This window comes from Lycorma delicatula, chromosome 1 (genome assembly GCF_047948215.1).
Source record: "Lycorma delicatula isolate Av1 chromosome 1, ASM4794821v1, whole genome shotgun sequence".
NCBI classification, from domain to species: Eukaryota; Metazoa; Arthropoda; class Insecta; order Hemiptera; family Fulgoridae; genus Lycorma; species Lycorma delicatula.
Window position 1 is genome coordinate 226,845,765 of NC_134455.1, and position 24,925 is coordinate 226,870,689.

General features: G+C 30.2%; 1 protein-coding gene across 1 annotated transcript in view; it reads left to right on the forward strand.

Moving 5' to 3' along the window:
- The first annotated feature begins 17,427 nt into the window (after positions 1-17,427).
- The window catches only part of LOC142317769 (nipped-B-like protein scc-2), a 41,809-nt gene continuing 34,311 nt past the window's right edge, over positions 17,428-24,925 (forward strand). Inside the window, exons 1-2 of the mRNA XM_075354319.1 lie at positions 17,428-17,580; positions 23,189-23,329. Of these exons, the coding sequence (XP_075210434.1) occupies positions 17,428-17,580; positions 23,189-23,329 (294 nt within the window). The remainder of the gene's footprint in view (positions 17,581-23,188; positions 23,330-24,925) is intronic.

A 24,925-nucleotide genomic window follows, 5' to 3' on the forward strand; every position in this document is an offset into this window, starting at 1 on the left:
GATGAATTTTTAAACTTAAGTACCTACTTTCCTTTTCTTCTCTTTATTTGGGTACAAACCTTTTTTTACCTAATATATAAAAAAAAATAATAATAAATATGTAATAGAAAAAGGCGTTACAACTTTTCTAAACACACTGGTGTAAACATGTTATGAATGCCAAAACTAATCATTTTCTCTGATTACCAATTCTTATTTTACATCAATTTACAACACATTATAATGGATAAAAGGAAATCCAAGTTGTTTCAGTTTTTATCATATTTACAAGTATTTCATTATTACAAGATTTTGGCCAAAAAAAACTGATGTGGACATCACATGACTTCCTTGTACACCTATTAAATTGCATATACATTTTTTTTTTTTTAAGTGAAAAGTACATAAAATTCTATTTCATGAATAACTTCTGATATTTTTTAATATTTTTTTTTTATTGTTATTATTGAATTATTTATTGTAAAGATTTTTTTATAAACAGAGGTTAATAATTATTAATAAATTAATATATTTAAAGTTAAAAAAAAAGATGAAGTCAGATTTGAACTGATTTACCTTCTCCTTGTAAGATCCAGATACTTCATTTATAAAAGTTTATTTGGCTATAACCTTGGAACCAATAAAAATAATACCACTTATGATATATCATTGAGGGGTTAAGAAAAAGCCCACATTTTTTGGATTTGGGCTCTTTTTAGACACTTTTGGTCGATTGCAATGAAAAGGGGAGTTGCACAACTAGATTTTACAAGTCCTAAATCCAAAATTTCACTATCCTACGCCTAATCGTTTTTGAGTTATGTGAGATGTATACATATTTACGTACGTACGTACAGACGTCATGCTGAAACTAGTCAAAATGAATTCAGGGATGGTCAGAATGGATATTTCCATTGAAAGCTGAAAACCAAAATTTTTTGCGATCACAATAATTTCTTTTTTTTGTACAAGGAAGTAAAAACAAAATGAAGATATGTACTAACAAAAAAGGGAATAATATATATATATATATATATAAATATATATATATATATATATATATATATTTTAAAATTAATTTAAATGTTAACTGAAAATTATGAAGAAAAATAAATATTCATCTGATTAAAAATTAGTAATCTTTACTAAAATTAAAAGGTTTGTAGAAAAACCACAAACCTTTATTTATAAAAACTGGATTTGTCTGAATGCTTTAATGTAACAATTAAAGCATTTGTAATGTATCCTTACATTTCACACTGGAAAGAACAAAGGATAACTATGATCATTTTTTATGCATACGAAATGGGAAGAATTTCGTACAACTTAAGTTAAGGCATAGCAGCAGATGTATTTAGAAAAAAGTTAATCTACAGGAGAAGTTAAACATTTAATTTTGTCAAAATATACATTTCTTATTTTCTCTTTACTTTCTTTTTAATGCATCTAAAACCCTTATTTTTTTTACAAATGTTGCAGGATGAGATTACTAGTTTTACTAGTTTGCTTATTAACTTCTATAAATTAGAGAAACTCCCTCAGGACTACGTATTGGGTGTGTTGGGATGTGTATGTGTACGCCATGTTGAGTTAATGCAGGACCCCTCATTGGTCAATATATTTAAGCAGTCTCTACAGAATGAACAATCACATATGAGTGTAACTCGTCAGGTGCAAGAGATGTTATAATTTATTGCTAATTTTTGTTATATTTTTTTCAGTAGTGTCCTAATTTATTTTACAACCCTTTTTTTTTTAAATTCTGTTGTATCTTCTAAAAACTTTGAAGAGCAAAGCAGAGGATACTGGATTGCAGAACAAAGATACCAATCAGAATAAAAGTAATGATGACCTTTAAGGCCTGTAGTGATGATGGTAGGTCTTTTCTCGTCATGTGTGCAAGTAAAGAACAGGATGACACAAAACTTTTGTAGCAGATACAAAAATTTCTTCAGCTTAAAACAGTAAAATAATTTTTGAAAACTGTGTTTAAGAAATTAAAAAAAAAACATGAAATTTAGAGGAAATAAAATATATAACTGAATATTTTATTTCAGTTTATGTAGTTTTGCAATTCTGATTTAAAATGTTTGAACTTCAATAACTAGACTCTACATTACAATTTGTTTAAATCTTAACGTTTTGTAATGTTTGTAAATTAATTAAGAGATTGCAGTATCTTAATACAAACAAATTTTCTTAAAAATAATTGGTAATCAGTGGTGGCGCCTGATTACACCATGCGACCTTTCACATTGACAAAGGTAGGATGACTACTGGAGTGCTACAGAACAGTTTTTAAACATTGTTCCAGGCATTTGATATTAGACATCAGGATACTCCCGCAATATAAATTAGTTTATAACAATACTACATATCTTTGATTTTCAATGTACTGTAACTACTTTGAAAAAAAGTAAAAATGCAGACATTTAGTAAATTTGCCTTCTTTTTTTACCATGAAGATTTTAAGGCAGAGAAGAGTGAAACCTGAGGTTCAAACACAGCCCCAACCGAGGCACTGTGCTTGAACCTCAGGTTTTTTTTCATGAGACCGACCCCCTCTTTCTAGTTAAATTTTCACCATGAAAGAGTGTATCTACTACAAAAAGCACAGCAAAACATGACTCTGTCTCCTTCAATAAATCAATACATCAAACAGCAATTAAAGATTGTGCTTGAACCTCAGGTTTTTTTTTATAAGAATGAGCTCCTCTTTCTGGTTAAATTTTCACCATGAAAGAGTGTAGTAAGCACAATTCTGTATCCTTCATAAAATAATACTCATTAATTACAAAAGAATAAAAATAATTGACGTCAATGGGGAATCCCCAATCTTTTACATGTCATATATATATATATATATATATATATATATATATATATATATATATAGAGTGAATGTTAACATCAATAATACATAATTATTTAAATTTTAATAAGAATGCAAAAAACCATGACATTTGAGCGAATTGATAATGCTAGTAATATAGTATTTTGTTATAAAAATCTATCTGACAAGTATGATTTAATTACATTTTTAGATGCATCTGTAGATGAAAAATAAATTAACAATTTAATAATAAAATTGACCGATGAAAAAGATCAGTTATTAAATTTACGTAGCGAACGAGTAAGCATGTCGTTGGTATTGAGAATGTAAATAAATTATTACAATTTGATTTTTTTCTTTTTATTAGAAATGCCATGTAACTGATGATGAGTTTTTGGTTGTTAAAAACTTATAAATTGATAGAGGAAAGCATTAAGAAATTAAAATCTCTAGGATTTGAAATCGTTGAGGGAGATTAGAAAGCGTCAATAACTTATTGAAATAAAAAAAAAAAATAATTTTTTTTTATATAGATTGAAAGATAAATTATTTAAATGTTAAAAAAGTTGCATCTACAGATGAATCATTAACATATAAGCAAGTCCATAAACACACTCCATTTGAAAATAGCTTTAAAACGGGTGATAAGATTATAAGAAGAATAAATCAACAAGATGAGTATACAGTTCCGGGTGATAGTTGTATACGTATTTGTGGGAAACTTGCAGATAAAAACAATAAAAATTAATAACATCAGAATTTATAAAATAAATGGCCAAGAGGTGGCCAGCATGAGAAAGTAGGTGTGACCTCTATTATGAAAAATGTGATTTCAATAACAAACAATTCGATTCTATTGTTGGAACAAATAAAATTAATATGGACGATGATGGTGCCTTTACACTATACGAGGTGTGTGAGAAAAGTAATGAGACTGACATTTTATTTACCAAAGTTTTTATATTTTTCAAACAACATTATCCCCTTCAAAGTAGTTCTCTTGGGTAGCTGTACACCGGCGGAGTCGTTGTTCCCACTCCTGGTAGCAGTGCTGGAAGGCTTCAACTGGTAGGGCTTTGAAGTGGTCGGTCACAATTTTGAATGTTTTCCAGAATGACATCCTATTAAGACATGTTTCAATTTCGGGAAAAGGAAAAAGTCACAAGGACTCAAATCAGGTGAACAGGGAGGGGGTTGAGGAACCGTAGGAATGCGTTTTGAGGTCAAAAATTCCCTGATTGAAATGGCCGTGTGATGGGGCATTGTCATGATGAAGCATCCACTTGTCTGCAATGTCTGGTCTCACGCGAATCACTCTTTTCCTGAGCCGGTAGAGCACAGCGGTTTTCCCAAACCAGTGTAGCACAGACCGGTAGATACAGCGTTGCCATATCACTCGTAGTGTTACCAATCTAATTACTTTTCTCACACACTTGGTACATATTATTATTAATGTTGTTAGGTTTCGTTAAAGAGTATAAAAAAATAATTATAAACAACAGACAAGAATTATTATTGAAACTTACTAATGATGATATGAACACAATACTGACCACAGTTTCAGATCATAAATCTAAACTAGAAATTACAGATATTGCATGGCTTGTACCATATTTAAAGATGTCGAGTCAATATCAATTGGAATTGGCTAAATTGAGAAAAAAAATGAAGAGTTGCATATACCGTTTAAAAGTTGGGAACTTCATCAGAATCTAACAGTCCCACAAACAAAATTTATGACTTGGAACGTAAAAACATCATGATAATTAGACAAACCTCGATACATTATTGTAGGCTTTCAAATCAATAGATTAAATAAAGCTACAAAGAATGCGTCAGTATTTGATTCGTGTAATGTTAAAAATATTAATGTATTCATAAATTCAAACTGTTATCCATATGAGGATTTAGAGGGGGATCGAATGTTGATGTACAAGATGTTTGTGGAGTTTAAACAATCGTATTATAAATTGATTGATTCACCATACATATATTCAGATTATAAAATCAAATATCCCTTATATGTGATTGAATGTTCACGACAGGATGAATCGATAAAAATGGGTGTTTTTCATTTGAAAATTAATATTGAAGTTGAAGAGAATTTTAAACCCAATGCAATCACGTATTGTTTGTTAATATATGAAAATATAGCGACTTGCTCACCATTAACCAGCAAAGTAATAAAACAACCTTCATAATTAGTTTATTTTATTTTTATTATTATTTCATGAAATTTTTAATTATTTATTTATTTTTATTATTATTTTTTATTTATCTATTTTTATTTTTTTTGTAATACAGAATTGTGTATACTACACTCTTTCATGGTGAAAATTTAACTAGAAATAGGGGCTGACTCTCGTAAAAAAAAACCTTAGGTTCTAGCACAATCTTTAATTGTTGTTTAATGTATTGATTTATTGAAGGAGACAAGTCGTGTTTTGCTGTGCTTTTTGTAGTAGATACACTCTGTCATGGTGAAAATTGAACTAGAAAGAGGGGGTCGCTCTTGTGAAAAAACCTGAGGTTAAAGCACAGTCGCTCGGTTAGGGCTGTGTTTGAACCTCAGGTTTCTATACTACTGAGAAGTAAAGAATAATGCTCGAGTTATTTCATCATGATATGACCCTTGTTACTCTCAATATTTAATACTTTTTAAATAGAAGAACTTTCATGTCCCACCTGCCTTATATGCTTTGTTGTTTTTTTTCTTTTATAATGAAGACTACAATAAAAGGGTAATAATTAGACAGTCTTTTGCATAAGAAAAAATAAAAATATTTGGTGTTCTGAACAAATGAGTTTTCAAAAGTGTGTAAGCGTTTTGCATTTTTACTTTTTCAGTGAAATGAAAAAAATTGCTATGTTTTATGAAAGGTATGGTGATGCTGCATTAAGTCATTTATGTATGGCCTAATTTGAATTTGCTCATATAATCAGCTATCTCTGTGGTGAAAACACTAATACATAGCATTGTGCATGAAAGTATATATATATATATTTTTTAAATTGGAACTACATGAGAGCAGAAAAAATCAAAGTTGTGCCTTTTACATAAATATAGATTTACAACAAAAAGAGATGTTTTAATTAGGCAAAGAGAAAGAAAATAATTCTTACCTGATTGCAGCTGAAATGCTCTATAATTTTTTTTAGTAGAAAATTAATGCATATTGCAATTGTTATTTCAAATAACTTCATTTAACATCATAACTTTAAATAACATAATTTCAATTAACTTCGTATTTTATATTTCTGTCTGTAGTAATATAATATTAGAAAAAATGACAGGCTAATATTGTTTGTCTACAGAGTAACATCCATTGATATCATTAAAGTGCATTAACTATAACTGCATTATAAATTAAATTACACATTTTATGTTAAAGCTGTTATATAAAATTAATTATAATATTTCTACTTAGTTTTGATATTCTCTTTTAAGATTTAGAGAGTATCATATACGGTTACTGATATTTTCTAGGTTTTGAACATATTTACAAAAGTTTTGAATGAGGGAGAGGAAGAGGTGTCTCACATAATCAGTGAAAATGGTAATTTTATAAAATAACATTTATATTTAATTAAATGTTGTAATTTCAGCTTTGTGGATTTTTTTTGATCTTGAAGTATTAGAACAAAAGAAAGCCCAAATTAAGGTAACATTATTATGCTACTTTGTTTGGTTTTTTTAATATTATTATGTTATATTACTTTTTATATATTATTTAATTATTTTGAGTTTGTCATTATATTTAATGATTGTGTTAACTTACCTACCATTCAAATTAAATACAGGGTTTCAAAAAAGGATTTCAATATTTCTGTGTTGGTATCTTTTTAGTGAGTAGGATTTATTTTTATAAAAGTACTCAGAACAGTTTTTTACCTGTAATATGTGTGCACCAATTGTGGCATGGCAGATGTAAAAATGAGAATCTGTTTCTATTCATGGTTGCTGCATCATTTTTTGTCTGATTGTGCCAAAAACATTCATCATCATTTATGTTTTGCAAGTGGTCTAAATCATAAATTTTCAGAAAATAAATGGTATTTTTTTATATATTGGATTTTTAAAATCCAATATACTTGATTGATGGTCAGGAAATAGTCATGTAATGCCCACATCAATTTTTTGTATTGTTATTATTGAATTATTATTTATTTTACATTTTTATTATAATCAGATGTTAATAATTATTAATAAATCAATATATTTAAATTAAAAATAAAGTTAAAAAAAAAAAGAAAAGGAGATGAGTCTTGATTCAAATCAATGTGCCTTCCCCTTGAAAGATCCAAATATTTCATTAATTAAACTTTTATTTGGCTATAACTGAAACCAATAAAAATAAGTACCACTTATATTATATTGTTGAAAAGCTCTCAATGAGAGCTTATTAATAAAGTTAAAAAAAGTTCAAAATCCTTTTTTAGATTTTGGGCTCTTTGGGACACTTTTGGTTCAGCTGATTGCAATCAAAAGTTAAGGTGCACAACTAGATATTACAACAGTCCTAAATCCAAAATTTCAACATCGTATGGCTAATCGTTTTTGAGTTATACGAGATACATACACGTATGTTCAGATATCATGCCAAACTAGTCAAAATGGTTCCAGGGGTGGTCAAAATGGTTATTTCCACTGAAATCTGAAATTTTTTGTGATCACATTACTTCCGTTACTTCGTAAAAGGAAGTAAAAAGAGCTAACTCTTGATAATGTAGTTCAAGTTGGACAATTTTGTATGAAGAATATTTATAGTGTTGATTTTAAATAAAAAGAATCTAGTGTTATGCTGTGATACATTAACTGACTTGTATGATCACTGCTCATTGACATTTATTACACTAAATGGAAACATTTTTCTTGAGTATTTTTTATGAATTTATCAAAACTTTGAAGTGTGACAGTACTGGGTGTTAAGAAATAAAATAAATTTATTATTTCTGCCTATTAAATTGTCCTATGGAAACGGGAATTATGTAACATCTAAGAGTACTGTGAATTTTATCAGAAAATTTGAACTTCAGTCTTTTTGAGTGAATGCCTAAATTCATTAAAGTTGAGCTAATAGCAGACTCACAGTAAATAATTATAGTGTGTGTTGTCTTAACTAAATATTTACCAGGCTCTGGGGCATCATTTAACTACTGTGCACAATATTCAACTTTACTTTAAATCATGATAAAATCCTCCTGCAGAAAAGACAGAAGGCTGAAATGGAAGAAAGGCGGGTTCATCTTTCATCACATGTCCTCAGAATCAAAAAACAAATTATCCTGCAAATATTAGTTACAGTAGTTCTGTTGTTCAAAAATTGAACCATTTTGATAAAAAAATTGGATATATAGAATTGAGAGGAGAGTGGAAGAAGTGTTAGGAGAAGACCAATTTGGTTTCAGGAAAAGTATAGGGACAAGGGAAGCAATTTTAGGCCTCAGATTAATAGTAGAAGGAAGATTAAAGAAAAACAAACCAACATACTTGGCGTTTATAGACCTAGAAAAGGCTTTCGATAACGTAGATTGGAATAAAATGTTCAGCATTTTAAAAAAATTAGGGTTCAAATACAGAGATAGAAGAACAATTGCTAACATGTACAGGAACCAAACAGCAACAATAACAATTGAAGAACATAAGAAAGAAGCCCTAATAAGAAAGGGAGTCCGACAAGGATGTTCCCTATCTCCGTTACTTTTTAATCTTTACATGGAACTAGCAGTTAATGATGTCAAAGAACAATTTAGATTCGGAGTAACAGTACAAGGTGAAAAGATAAAGATGCTACGATTTGCTGATGATATAGTAATTCTAGCCGAGAGTAAAAAGGATTTAGAAGAAACAATGAACGGCATAGATGAAGTCCTACGCAAGAACTATCGCATGAAAATAAACAAGAACAAAACAAAAGTAATGAAATGTAGTAGAAATAACAAAGATGGACCACTGAATGTGAAAATAGGAGGAGAAAAGATTATGGAGGTAGAAGAATTTTGTTATTTGGGAAGTAAAATTACTAAAGATGGACGAAGCAGGAGCGATATAAAATGCCGAATAGCACAAGCGAAACGAGCCTTCAGTAAGAAATATAATTTGTTTACATCAAAAATTAATTTAAATCTCAGGAAAAGATTTTTGAAAGTGTATGTTTGGAGTGTCGCTTTATATGGAAGTGAAACTTGGACAATCGGAGTATCTGAGAAGAAAAGATTAGAAGCTTTTGAAATGTGGTGCTATAGGAGAATGTTAAAAATCAGATGGGTGGATAAAGTGACAAATGAAGAGGTATTGCGGCAAATAGATGAAGAAAGAAGCGTTTGGAAAAATATAGTTAAAAGAAGAGACAGACTTATAGGCCACATACTAAGGCATCCTGGAATAGTCGCTTTAATATTGGAAGGACAGGTAGAAGGGAAAAATTGTGTAGGCAGGCCACGTTTGGAGTATGTAAAACAAATTGTTGGGGATGTAGGATGTAGAGGGTATACTGAAATGAAAGGACTAGCACTAGATAGGGAATCTTGGAGAGCTGCATCAAACCAGTCAAATGACTGAAGACAAAAAAAAAAAAAAAAAAAAAAAAATATAGTATTCAGGTAAAATATTAAAGTTAGAGATAGTGTCAATGAGTCTAACTTTCCATTTTAATTCTGTAAGCTTATTACTAGTTTTTCATTCTTTTGAAACTGTGATTACTACTTAAGGTTGTTTGTATTACTCTACAATGTCTATTTTCTTGTGATTAGTTAAATTACATCTATAAAAAACACACTATTAAAATTCACAGTTAAGAAATTTGTTGTAAAGTATTGTTAATTTGTATTTGTTTTTTCTATTTATTGGTTAATGCTAGGCCAGGGTGACAAATCATATTATTGAGGTGTAGTAGTCAGTTAACAGTGTAATATTACTGAAGTGGAGGAAGAAGAGCTGCATGATTGTAATTAGTTTTTTAATGAAGTTACTAGATTAATTGCAATAGATGTCATTAGCCTCACTTATAAAAAGTATGTGGTCTTCATTGTTATAATTGGATCATTCTTTTACAGTTTGGTTAGACTTATTACATTTTTAACCTGGTTAGGTAAATCAAAATTTCTTACTTTTCAATAATTGATTAGCTTAATTGCTAGTCTACATTTTGCATTGGGAATATAGAAATAAATATTAATTTGTGTAAGGGTTTTGAAGCACACATTATTTTACTAATAGAATTTGATACTTTATTCAACCCATCTTTATTCATTATAACACTTTTGTCTGTGCTCATATTGTTTATTTAACATTAATCAACTCTAATTGCCGTTTGATGTTATTGTTTTACTTCTGGAAGTTACATAATTATGATTATTTTTTAATATTTTTAAATATAGCTGTGATTAAATTTTTTTAATATTATTTACCATGAACCCTACCCAAATCAATAGCTCTTCAATACACATGTATGTAAATATTTAATATGTAATATAATTTGATTTAAAATTAACAATACAATAATGTTTAACATTTCCAGCATCATAGTATTAAAAAAATATATTCCAGTAAACCTTAAGTTTAATTCAACTAAACATTATCATTTATATATATATATATATATATATAAAGAACAAAAAGTCACTTTATGCGACAGGTTATCCCTTATTGTTGCTTCATTCTCCTATCACTAATATTCCAAAACTTGTTGACATATGCCCATTATTTTCTGCCAGTTGCTATTGTTTTGGGAGTCAAGTATATCTGTAATATCAGCTTGTCTAAAACTATGTGCAGCGATTGAATTTTTAACAGCAGAAAAAGTGAATTCTAATGACACTCAAAGTAAACACTGGTGTATGTACATTAGAAACTAGTAAAGACAATGTTGAGGAAGAACAGATCTTTGACTGATGAGAGAAGCACTAGAAGGAGATGGATAAATGAATTCAAAAGGAACATCACATCATATAACATTGCATTGCCATCCAGATTAGTATATCAAGAGAACAAGTAGGATTCGTTATTGCACAACTGGCTATCGTAAAATCTGTTCACAATGGGTGCCATTCAAACTCACATCAAAGAACAAACAATGAAAGAAATCAGAGTCTGAAACATTATTTTGGTGAGGGAACTGCGGTGCGTCATTATGACCTAGAAGAAAAACAGAAGAGCATGGAATACCGGACTAAGGTTTTCCACAATTAGAAAAATTGAAAAAATACTCTGAAAAAAAATTTCTTGACAGTGTTCTGGGATTCCAAACATGTATATGTGATGGACTATTCAGTAGCTGGGTTTACTATAAATTCTCCAGATATATAGAACCATTAAAACATCTTAGGAGATGTGTATGACATGCTCAAAAATCCACAAAGCTGATAATTCTGCTATACAATAGTGCTCACACACATCACATGCAACTGTTGAGTCACTTATGAAGTTAAAATTTGGAACTATTCCACACCAGCTTTGGCATCCTGCCATTTTCACCTCTTTTCGCAAGTAATGAGGAATATTAAAGGTATTCATTTCACCACAGATGATGATTTGTAGGACATAGTGAAATCATGGATCAGTGAAAAACTACAAGAATGCTTCATTGATGGAACAAGAAAACTGGTTCGCTATTTTAAGAAATTTTTAAATGATGACTTCGTGGAAAAATGTAAATTTCTACACCAAATAATTTTTTTTTTTTGTACCAAATGTGTTTCATGTGACTATCTCTTTTCATTTACAAGTTATGAGAGCAATTGTGCATTATATTTCAGCCACCGTCTTGTATGTAGACGTTTAATAATCAACAATATTTTGGAAATATTATCTTCATTTACAATAATTTTTTATTATTGTAATTCCAGTTTGCATATTACATGATTATTCAATCATCATTCTCATATAATTATTACATGTTCTTCTAAATTCTATAATACTAATTACATTCTTTACTTTTCTTGGCATACGATTAAATAATTTAACCCCATTATAAGATAATGATCTTGATCTTTGTGTTGTTATTTTTTTCATTCTTTCAATCCTCAAATTTGTTTTATTCCTTAAAGATAACTGCTAACATTTTCAACTAATGTGATATATTTCATTAAGTACCCAGGAAAACCTTTCCATTTCTTACTCTAAATATTAACATTAAACTTAAGTACGATATCCTTTGCTTAATATTCATCCAACATAATATTCTCAACATTAAATTAATACTTGTAAACTGATTAATTCCAAAATTACTCGCATTGCTCTATTTTGTAACTTCTGCATTTTGTCAGTTTGGCCATCATTAGATATGTATTCAATATGATTTTTACTTAACATGTTTTTTACCTAAACTACATTTCATGGCTTGATTTAGTGCACTTTGGAATCAGATTTCTTTTTTACTGGAATGGGCATTCAGTTATTGGAAGGAATTTTATTATGAGTATTAAATGTATTTCACTTTATAAAGCCTAAGAGTTTATTTAAATAAAATATTACACATTGCTTATCTTTAATATTTTAATGTATATATATATATTTTTTTTTTTTTTCATTTCGAGACCTTAAGAATAAATAAAAGTAAGATATTGCAAAATTCTAACTTAAGATATTTTAATTTTTGACTGCTTACTCGGCTATCTAATCAAAATGTTTCTCTAACTTTTGTAAACAGTAAAATGTATCCATGAAGAACAGATGTAATAAATAAACAACATTGGGAAAGTAATTCAAAACATTTGGTCAGTTTTCTCCAGATACTGATTGAAGTGAAAAATTATAGCTATTGCTAACTTCCCTTGCAGGCACTATCATTCTAAAATATTCCTGTTGTAATAGAAGTTCCCATTGTATTCAGTGTCTAATAACCTTTTATTTAGTTAAACCTGAATATCTTCTTTATGTTAGAACTTGCTTCATGAACAGTGAAGTTTTTTATGAGGCAAAATTTGAAAATAAGGTAAAGAAATCATGTACAGCTTAAAAGATCTTGTAATTAGTATACACTAAATTTGAACTCTACTTTTAACTTGATAATTTAACATGGATATTGAAATTGAAATTGAAATAATTAGCTATTTATTAAAATAACTAAAAGCGACTTGCGTGTTTACATTCTTACTATCTATATTCTTGTTCTTGGTTTTTGAAGGTGCTTTGGGAATACTTATATGATTCAATTTACGTAACATAATATTTATTGGTAAATAATATACTGCTATTGGTCTCTGAATATAGGTTATGTTACTCAACATATGATATCAGTGTGAATTTCATTTTTTTTAATTATTGCTTAACTTATAAACTGGGATTTTTACAAACCACTTGGATCTACGTTCCTGTAAGTACAGCTGTATAATAATAATTAAAAAGTATACAAGCAATTCGCATACTTTACTTCATGTTTGATATATCTCTATTACCAGATCCTTTATATTGTATTGTGTGCATGAAGAATGTTTTGCAATCTTATAACGGCTTCAGTGCTTGATTAAATGTAGGAGATGGTTGAGTCAGCATCCGTATGGGCATTACTGATGGTGATAATTGTAGGTCTTCAGCTGATGACAAGATCATCATGTTCTGTAACAGAGTTGATTGCATTCAATTCAATTTACACCCTTTCAATAAGATAATGAATAAATTTGTTGTTATCTCCTCACAAATGTCACTTGTGTTATCCAAACTTAATGAACTGGCTACCATATCTTCTGATGTAGATCTATAAAAAACAGAGTTAGTCTCTATAAATGACAAGTTATCTAATCTTGAACCTCGAATTACTGGTTTGGAAGAGCGTCTTAGTTCCTTAGAGGACAAGATGACGGTCTTGAAATGACAAGGATGATACTGTTGAGTCCATTGCTGAAGCGACATCTGATCATCAGCGCCATTCCCATAACATTATTATGTACAATTTACCTGATGTAACAGCAAAATGCTTGCTACTAGTATTGATCATGACAACAATCTAATCTTACTGGTTGGGTCCTTCTGTATCCCTGGTTTAAACGGTACCTTCAGGTGTTTCTGAATTGGTAGGCCCTCAGCGAACAAACATAAGCCTCTTAAAGTTATCATTCAAAGTATTGTCATGGAATTTTCTATGAATTATGATCCTACTGTCCTGAATACTCTAGATCCCTTGTTTAGCAATTTTACCTTTTCAAGAGATCATATACTTGATGAGAGAAAGTGCCTGAATGATTTGTAATCTTTGAGGCAGAAATCTGATAGTGAGGAGAGTGATATCTCCATCAGATTTGTGAATAGAGTGCCTAAAATTATCAAGAAGACTTCAGTAAACGATTGACTCTTGGATACTGCAATCTACATATCTAAATGTATGTCAAACTTAAAGAAATTCAAAAAGCCATCTCTGCATATGTGTATGATGTATTGGTTCTTGTAGAGACAAATTTAACTCCCGCTTTAAATAATTCTGAGTTGGCCCTCACTAGTTTTGATGTCTGTTGGAAAGATAGATCTCTAATCTTTAGTTCTAAGAGTAGTAGTGGCAGAGTTCTTATCGCCACATTGCCTATGTTAAATGCTCAAGTTATTAAAACTTTGGCTCTTTGTACTGAATCTGTATTTGTATCAGTTGTTACCAACTCCTCTCCTATTTTAATTAGTGGCACCTCAACAACCTACTGATGAATGTAATTGCTTTTGTTGTGCTGTTGATGAAGTAATGTCTACCTGTCCCAGCCATAGTTCTGTACTTTTTATCAGCGACTTCATTCCATCCGAATTTGATTTGACTGCACCTATACTTACTACTATGAGTGGTAGATAACACAAATCATCATAGATATGGCTTCTACTTTTTAATTATCTCAAATTAATAAATCACGTAAAGCATTTAATGTTACCCTTTGGTATTCAGCTCTAACTCTCTTTGTGCTTTTCCTGCTTTGGATCCTGTCTTCCTGAAAAGCCTGCTCACCATGTGATCTACTGTGCCCTTTTGCTCCCTAAACCACAGCCTAATTTTCAGATTGCTGTAACTGATTTTCTTCATTGTGATGTCGACAAGATTTTCAGCTCACTGCATTCCACATATCCAATGTTTTGGAATATTTCGATTGCTTAATGAAAATTTTGCACAGTGCTGTACTTCAGTACATTCTTATGAAGAAGATTCATAAACCTTGATTTCCTTGCTGCTTCTCTACTGAACTTAGACATTTGGTGGTTAGGAAGAAAATCATCCATAAGAAGTTTAATATCTCATCTGATCCCATTCATTACTTTGAATTTCATCCGCTGTGATCATTGTGCAGAGAGCTGAGCTCTAAATGTTATGCTGATTACATCTCCATATTAATAGCACTATCCCTTTGAATTACAGCTATTTTTGGAGTTTTTTTAATAGAATAGAAACTTATTAATTCAAAAAGAGTCTCAAGTTTTCCTCTGCTTGATTCTGAAATTTTTTTTGATGACCATTTCTCTTTTATATACACTTGGAACAATGCTCCCATTCTTCATTATTTGTTTGAATCTTCTTTAAATCTCTCTAGATGTGTTAGTACACATCACATGATACTGATTTTGAGCGTAAACTGAGTGTAAATCGGACCTGATGAAATACCTCCACTGATTCTTAAGCACTGAAGTAGGCTACTTGCACCTCAACTCAGAATAGTTTTTAATACTTTTAGAACTCTGAATTTTACCTAATAGACTCAAGGCCAGTTAAGTAGTTTCTATGCATAAATCTTCTGATGTATGGAACTACCTACCCATTGTCATCCAGCCAGCCTTGGGTAAGGTTTTTGAGTCCCTTGTGCTTAATTACATTGGTTTCCATTGGGGTAATATCATGAAGCAAGAACAGCATGGTTTCAGTTGTGGCAGATCCATCACTACTAACCTTGTTCTTTATGAACACTACATTCATTCCTCTTTTAGAGAAGGTAAGCATGTTGATATTGTTTACACTGACTTGTCTAAAGCATTTGACACAGACAGTCTGCCATGCACATCTTGCTAAGTTAAAGGCTTATGGCATTTTGGGCAATCTTCTTCGGTGGTTTCATTCCTATCTTGCTGACTGAAACTTGTTAAATTTCTTGGTGCTTCTTGCTTCTTACATAGTTTTGTTGTAACATCCGGAATTCCTCAGGGCTTTCACATGGAACCCTTCTACTTTACCATCTTTTTGAATGATATTGTAGATCGCATCAATGTTGAATGCCTGTTGTTTGCTGACAACATCAAAATGTACTCTTCTGTTGATGATTGCAATTGGCTCCAGCTTTGTCTTGCTAAAAGTGATGAATGGTGTACACTTAATTGTATGATGGTTAATACTGGCAACTGCATTGTGGTCACTTTTCTGGTGCCCTTCTGTTAAATTACACACTATGGATCTACACTAAGGCGTGAGTTATCCATCTGTGACTTGGTGATTACTCTTTGCACAATCTCAACCCCGTAGACCACATCGATGTTGTTAATAGAGAGGCTGCTCAAGATCTGGGTCTTCTCATCAGAATGTCCAAAATGGGTGTGAGTGTGGAGCCTATGAGGATTGTTTACCCTGCTCTTGTCAGATCAGTTCTGGAGTTTGAAAGTGTTGTTTAGTCACTTCATCAGCTTGGACACATCCAGCGCCTCCAGAGGGTACAGGACAGATTTTTACCTGTTCTTGGAGTCAGGTTTGGCTTTGATTGCCGGTCTTGTGCCACTGTATGCTGTGGAGGAAGTCTTGGGGTTGGAACGATTGCTTAGGAGACTATGGATTTGAATACTAGATTGTGGATACCGGTGTTTTTTAGTGGTTGGGTTTCAATTAACTACACTTCTCAGGAGTGGTTGAACTGAGACTGTACAAGACTACACTTCATTCGCATTCATACATATCATCCTCATTCATCCTCTGAAGTAATACCTTGCGGTGGTTCCAGATACTAAACAGAAAAAGAGAGGAGATGGTGGCTGCATGATGTTATATTTCTCTGTAAAGTTCTTGTTGACAAAGTGGACTGTCTTGAATCATTTAAACTGCTTGATTTTAAAATTTCATGTCTGACTCGATCATCACATCTGTTCAACGGTCATCTGTATTCTACCAGATATGAGCTACATAGTACTATACCATGACTTCACAAGCTTTGCAACTTGATCTCTCTGCTCCATGACTCCTTTTATGATAGTGTTTATACCTCACCTTATTTTGTTGTGCATTTGCTTTTTCTATTACTATTATTGTTGCATTGCATTGTATCTTTTGTGAATTGGCATATGCTGTTGATAAATATAAATAAATAAATAGAAATAAAATAAAAATTAGCTCTGCCTTCAAAATAGTGGTGAAATAAATTTACACATTAATAAAGTTTAGGCATATTACTTATTGTGTTGACAATAATCAGGTTAATTTATTACCACTGGAATATGATTATTTACCAAGATTCCACTGTCCCAACAACCACCTCCATTTACTTATCCTCACTGTCTATTCAGTATAAAAGAGATGTTATTTAATTATGTATTTTAAATTAATGAAGGACAGTTTTATCCCTGTTTAAATTTGAAGAGAAGTTAATACTATAATGAGGAACAGTAAGGTGTTCTTTTACATTTTTCTGATCATTTTTTTTCAGCTAATGTACAAAAAAAATTAAAAGTCATGGAAGACAAGCGTGGTGAAAAAGTTAGTGAAATCATACAGGAGTTTATACCTTTATTTTTGAAATTGTATCCTCATAATGACATCAGTTTAAGGCATTCTGTGGCAAGGTTGATGATAACTATTTTGGAACATGGCATGATGCCCGTTAAGGTATGTATTAAAAAATTATTTTTTTTTTACAAAATTTTCTGCAAACTTTTCAGAAAGTTTGATGTACAATGGAACAAATCCATAGTGTCATTGAAAATAACACCAATTGGTGGCCATTTTAGATGTCTAAAAAGCATTTGACAAAGTTTGTTGCCTGGTCTTTCTTGAAATTAAAATCGTACTTGTCACTACCTTATTACTAATCCTACATAGCTATCTGGTTGGTCACTTCTCACAAGTTAACTACAATCAAGAGAGGTTTAAGTTTTTGACAATAAGTCAGGAGTTTCACAAGCTTAGTTTTGGGACCTGTCTATTTGTGGTCTACACTATTAACCTACCTAATCCATTACAGTTGCATCATATTCAGATGATATAACAGTCTTGGCGGTTGATGGTATCCCAAATATAGCCTCAGAGAAATTACAATCTGCACTGGATGCCATCAGCGTATGGCTATGTTGATGGAGAATAAAGGTAAATCTGGCAAAGTCCAGCCACATAACATTAATGATGAGAAGAGAAGACTATTCTGAAGTTTATTTAAACGGTGTCAGTTAATGTTTCATTTATTGTTGTTCTACTTGCTTACCTGATTTGATTAATGATGAGAAGATAGGTGTTAATTCTGCATTTAACAACTATATTCTCAGACACTATCAAATATTATAATGTCATTTCATAGTTCTCCTAGTTTTCTTATATTTATTCATATTAATAGTTTTTACATTCATTAAAGATTATCAATCTTTAGTTAATCATACAACTTAATTATTATTGCTTCAATATGGAGGCAAATTGCAAATAAACAAATTCAGCAAAAAAAAATTACTTTTTGTTAACTGCAGTTGTGTTCTCCTGGTGCAGAAGTTACTGTTAATGTAAGTATCTACAGTTATATATATATATATATATATACACACTTAGGTCTGTAAATAACATAATGAGACTAGTTTATTTTGGCAGCCAAAATAAACGCACACTGTGACAACAGTGTGTAAAGTTACTAGAAAACACATTGTTATATGAACAGCTGATTTATATTAGGTAATAATATTTTTAGTCTATTGTTGCCATGTGAGATGTAAACAAACTTTTCATTTAAAATAACAAACAAATGGTTTTGTTTTGTGTTATAAAAATGAATGATACTAATTATGAGCAATGTTGTTCAATCAAGTTTTGTGTCAAACTCGATGAGAATGCTTCTGCAACTTTTTCAAAATTGAAAAGGGCGTATGGAGATGATGCTGTGACACAAGCCCAAGATTTTAGGTGGTTTAAAGCATTATCAGATGGCCAGGAATCAGTTGTGAATGATCCACACTCTGGAAGACCATTAACGTCAAACAGTGTTGAGCAAATTAGAGACTTGATACGGTGCAATTGGTGATTAACTGTCAAAATGATTGCAGAAAAATTGAATTTGAACCATACCACTGTCCATCAAATTTTGATAACAAATTTGACATGAAAAAAGTTTGTGCAAAATTGGTCCCAAAAAACCTCACTGTTGAACAAAAAAACAATAGGGTGGAAGTGTGCCACAATCTTCTAGCCGAATTGAAACTGATCCTGATTTTCTAAAAAAAATGTTATTACCAGTGATGAATCTTGGATATTTGAGTACAAACCAGAAACAAAATGCCAGATCAAGGACTGACACACTTCAAACTCACCACGTCCCAAAAAAGCAAAAATGAGCAAATCAAAACCATGCTAATTTGTTTTCTCAGATAGTAATGGCATTGTCCATAAGAAATTTTTGCCTACAACACAGACTGTAAATCAATAAGTGTACCAAGAAATTCTTGAAAGACTATGGAAAAGAGTTGCCTGCATTAAGACCAGCCATCAAAGACAACTGGATGCTGCATCATGACAATGCACCTTGTAACACTGCACTCTCAATTAATGAGTTTTTTTGCAAAGAATGACATTCCTGTAGTTCCTCAACCACCTTATTTACCTGACTTGAGTCCCTGTGACTTTTTCCTGTTCCTGACTTTAAAAAAAAACCCCAAAGGACACCATTTTGGAACAATAGAAAACATAAAGAAAATGTAACCGACTATCTGAAGGATAATTCTAGTTTCTGAGTTCCAACATTGCTATGAAGAGTGGGAAAACCGTTGTGGGGCTTTCCAAGGGAACTATTTTGAAGGTGATAAAAGAGTCCATACATAATTGGATTGTGAATAAAAAGTTTTACTGAACCTGTCTCATTACTTTATTTACAGACCTCATTTATTAACTATAAACTTAACGTATTTCCAAAACACATAATAACAGATAAGTTAACTTAAAATCTAACACCAATAATTATTAGTATTAAAAAGTTGATTATAATCAATTTTATGAGATCCCGCATCATCAGTGGGTATACAATTCTATAATTCCATTAATTATTTATTAAAAAACTTAAAATTTAGAAAAACTTAAATTAACACTATTATTCCCCAAAAATCTGTTGTGATGAACACACAACTCCACTGCTATTATTGGAATGGTAATGAGAACTTAGAACGTTTTAATGATTTGTCATTTTTTTCCAAAGTTATATTTTCTATTTTAAAATTTTAAATGATTTTGTAAATCCTGGGCAAATTTTTAATGATGAACAAGATATCTTATACTTTTTGGCAACAGTTTAATTGTTGTAGAAATAAAGTATAAAAAAAATTGTAGAGCTGAAGGGCAGCAAAAATGAGACAGTACAACCCACATGTTTGTGGGATGATTTTTTTTTCCATTTCAACTGTATAGATAATCATGAATTCTAAAATGAATTTGTCATAGTTTGATGTTTGAAAGTTACAAGATTTCTGTATTAGTATATTTGAATTATGATGTAGATGATTATAATAAAATCCTGTTTGCTGCATTATAAGCATATTTTTTCTGGTTAAAATATATACCAATGTACTTTTTTAAGTAAAAATTGTTTTTGTTTGAATGTACTCTACTTTTTTTTGCATATCTGAATTTTCTTACAAATAAATAAATATATATGATTTCTTTTTTGTAAAAATAAAAATTAGGCCACTTGGGAGGTCATTGAAGTAGATGAAAATAAGGTTGTCACTATAACCATTCCCACCTACCTAATAAAGAGTAACAGTTGTTTTCTGATCAAATGGGCTAGAAAGTACTAAAACCTAATAATGTTAAATAAATGAATTCTTCATAATTATCAAATTAGACTTTTGTTAAAGAGATTAATTGATGTTAATACAGTACACAAATAAAAAACAAGTTATCGATAGAAAAGGCTGAACCTGCTTTTTGCAAAAGATTAATAGTTCTTTAGAAGGCATTAATTATCACCTTTTTGAATTGCAACTAAACCTGAAGTGAGTATAAGTATGGATGAGAGAGATTTCAAAGTGGTAAATTTGAATTTTGGCCATTTTGTAAAATATATTTTGCTAAAGAGTACAGTAGAAATTTTGTGCCTCTGAAATATTAAATACCTCCTCTCCTGTTACCTGGAACTTTTCATCCATGACTGTTTTCACTTCTGCTTCTTATCTTCATTACATGGGATCCACTTTGTCTTGATCATTGAATTTCTGCTCTTCATTGTTAGAAATTTACCACTGCTGTACATCGTCATCCTCTGGATTGATGCGCTATCCAGCTAATTTCTTTTATTAATTCTATAGCTGGAACTTCTTGATCAATGGCATCTTCAATCAGTATTCCAAAAAACAGATTTTTCTGTGATTTTCAAATTATATTCTCCCAAAGTTAAATATACCAATAAATAATTATTTAATATCTATTGTTTTTAAAAGTTCTGGGATTTTCTATCAAATCGAGTGCTTTAACAACTCACAATTATCTCATTAAACAGAAAAAAATGTTGTTATAAATTAACTAGTGATTAATGGTTAAAAATGGGCAGAATTTGACACTAATACCATGCTTGCAAAATTTTGTGGATGTTTTGTTGGAATGACAGTAAATAAAATCACTTTTCTTGGCAAACATATACCAGGTAAAAGATTTTCAACACGAAAGTACAGAGTTTTTGTAGAACATTGTTTTTTAAAACAGAATCTCCATATGCTCACTTGATTTATATAATACAATAGTAATGCATTCTTTGAAGTTGTTTTTATACTTGAGGATTTTTGTGTATACATATTTTTGGAAATATCTAATAAATAAGCAATAAATAAAAAAATAAATAAATTTAAAAATTAAAAGTAATGAAAATATTTAGTTAAATAAAAGCGTAGCACAGTTTTTATAATGATGTTTTCGAATAAGTATTTATAGACTTTTGCTGTATTTTAAAATATATTTTTTGTTTACTGAGGTTGTTTAGTATATGTATATACTTTATTTATCTGTAATAAAATAACTCAAGTTTTAATTCTTTGGTGGTTCAAATTTGCACCGAGATGACCTTTAATGGTTAATAAGATTAAAAATAAAAATTAAATTTAGAAATCTTGCACAAAGTTATTACATTTTGACGGTAATCTGAAAAATTATTAATTATTATCGTTATAATTGCAATCGTAATTATGAATTCATTAAATAAAAATTCATTATTAATTAAAATGAAACTTTTTAATGGAAAGAGTGCGTTCAATTTGGCTTAGATTATAAGCAGAATTCGAAGATGAACTTCAATGATATGAGAACATGTATAAAGAAAGCAAGTGGTGCATCTTCCCAGATTGTTACTTGTAGCTAGCCAGTCTCAACTGGAGAGGTTCCAGCAAACCTTTCCGCGTCCTCGTGTCGTTATTGAAAATGAAAATGAAGATTTAAAAAATAAATGTGTTGTTTTAAATAAATTATAAAAACTGCACCACGCTTTTATTTAACTAAATATTTTCATTACTTTTAATTTTAAAATTTAATAATTATTACATTTATTTATTGGTTATTTAATAGATATTTATATAATTTATTTTTTACTTTTCAGTATATTTTTATATTTGTTAATCTACATTTTTTTTGTTTAAAATTCTTAATTTGATTTAATTCTTATTTTTTACTTTTTAGAGGGTTCTTCTAATTTATTTCCTTTTTTTATTAATGTTAATACTAATATTAGTTAAATAAAAGCTTTTTTAAAAAATAATTTTTATGTTATCAAATATATTTTTGTAATTTTTTTTTTTTTTTTATTTCTTGAGAAGTAATATAAAATTTAACACTCATGCATCTGCATTAAATCTTACAACTTTTTAATCTGCATTAAAAAGTTGCTTTCTTATAAAATCCTTCATTTTTTTTTTTTTTTTTTTGAATTTGGTTTCAAATTCAAGTTGTATTTTCATCTGCTAATAAATTTTTTCTATAGATATTTTTAATAATATAGTTTTTATTATTGGTTTTGGATATCCTGGTTTCAGTTAGCTGTGTTCAGATAACCTTGAATCCTGGGTTACTGATAGCATTTGAAGACTATTATGTTTTGTTTGTTGTAATATAAAAAAAAAGGTATTAAGAACCCCATTAAATTTTCTGTCCCTTACTGATTAAGTAGTACAGTATTGAAAGTTTTATAGTTTATTTGTGGAGTTATTGGTGCTTTTTGGAGTTAGTTTACTATTCCAAGCTTAATCTGATGTATTATATTTTTCAGGTTATTCCAGTTTTAATAGCAGTTTCCACTGAAACTGATGATACACTTAGATCTAAAGCTGCTGCAGCTTTGCAAAAGGTAGATCCTACCATAGTACAGATGTCAAGCATGCAAGGAATTGTTCTTTCTTATAAAGTTCAGGTAATTTTTTGCTTTAATCAACAACATTTATTACACACATTGTTTTCAGGTACTGTATGAGAAAATGTGCAGTGAACTGTTAGATGAAGAGAAAAACTATTGTTATGTTTGTTTATGCACACTGATGTGTACTCTTGTTATGAACAATGGGCAATTTTTTCTCCTCAGTTTTATATTTTTATGAAAAGTTGTAGGATTCCATGAATGCCTTGCAGGCAATTAAGTGACTTGTACTTCAGACACCCTGTTTGTGATACAGTCTGTTATCTCTGAAATGACTTAGCATAACACAACTGTGAGTTCTGCTGGATCTGTAGTCATATTGGAATCTCAGGCAGCGATTGCGCTGCGCTGATCTTGTGGCAAAATAGGGCTGTTTGCAGCCTCCTTTCACTAATCATGTTTCAAATGATCTTGTCTGTTTTCTGAAAAGGGTGGTTCATGATGACTGGCAAACTAAATGGAGTGCTACCATCAACAGTAAACATTGTCCAGTTAAGAATACTATCACCGTGAAGCTCCTCATGCAGGAATAACCATTCAGAAGAAGTTACTATTTGCCGTTTGTGAATAGGCCACACTAAACTTACTCATGGACAACTCATGAATCAGACCAATGCACCTGTCTGTGCTAGCTGCAACTACCAACTAATGGTATACCACATCCTTGTAGACTGTGTCTATTATGCAGCATTTTGTCAGAAGTTTAAACTTGGGGCCAACATTCAAAATATGTTAACAATGTATTGCTATTATTGAATGTGTTATGATTTCTTAACACTGTGCATTTGGATTTAAAAATTTAATTATTCATATCTTTTTTCATCTATTATTGACATTTCAAGCATACTAGATAATAATTTTGTCCTTTTAAGTTCACTTTTAATGATATATTTCATTATGGTTTTATTTCGTTTTCTGCACACATCATAGGCATTTTCCATCTATTCTGTTTTATATTACTTTTGTTTAGACTTTAAGTTAATTTTTAATTGTTTGTTTTAATATTATTTGTTTGCTATATAAATTTCGTGTTCTGGCCGCTGATGACAACACTTTGTTGTGCGCCCAGGAAAAAAATGGTTGTTTGAGGTCATGTGAGAAGCAATTTTTGGTAAAGTATAACTGTTTTAACAGTTTATTGCTCTTATCTTTCCTGTGGAGTGATTGCTGTCAAAAAAATTATGAAGAGATTGTTTTGTATTAAAAGTAAAGGCATGAATAGTTTTAAGTATTTTTAAAGTGTTATTAATATAATTTTTTTTTTGAAAATCAAATAATGTATTAACATGTTGACCAGTGTTTTAATAAAATTTAATATTGTATGAAATATAAACCACCAGAACATATTAATTAGATAAGTTATATTTACCATATTAATTCTAGTATCAATTTTTGCAGTATCCAATATTTGCATCCAGTTGCTGGATAATAAATATATTAACATATATTTATAATTTTCAATTTTCTGAAATTGTTTTCTTTTAAAAATTCTGCTGGAATTATATTCCAGTACTGGACAGCAGAATTTGCGTATATGTTCAAAATAATTTTAAAAACTTTTGAAAGAAATAATTTCAACAAATTTACAAATTA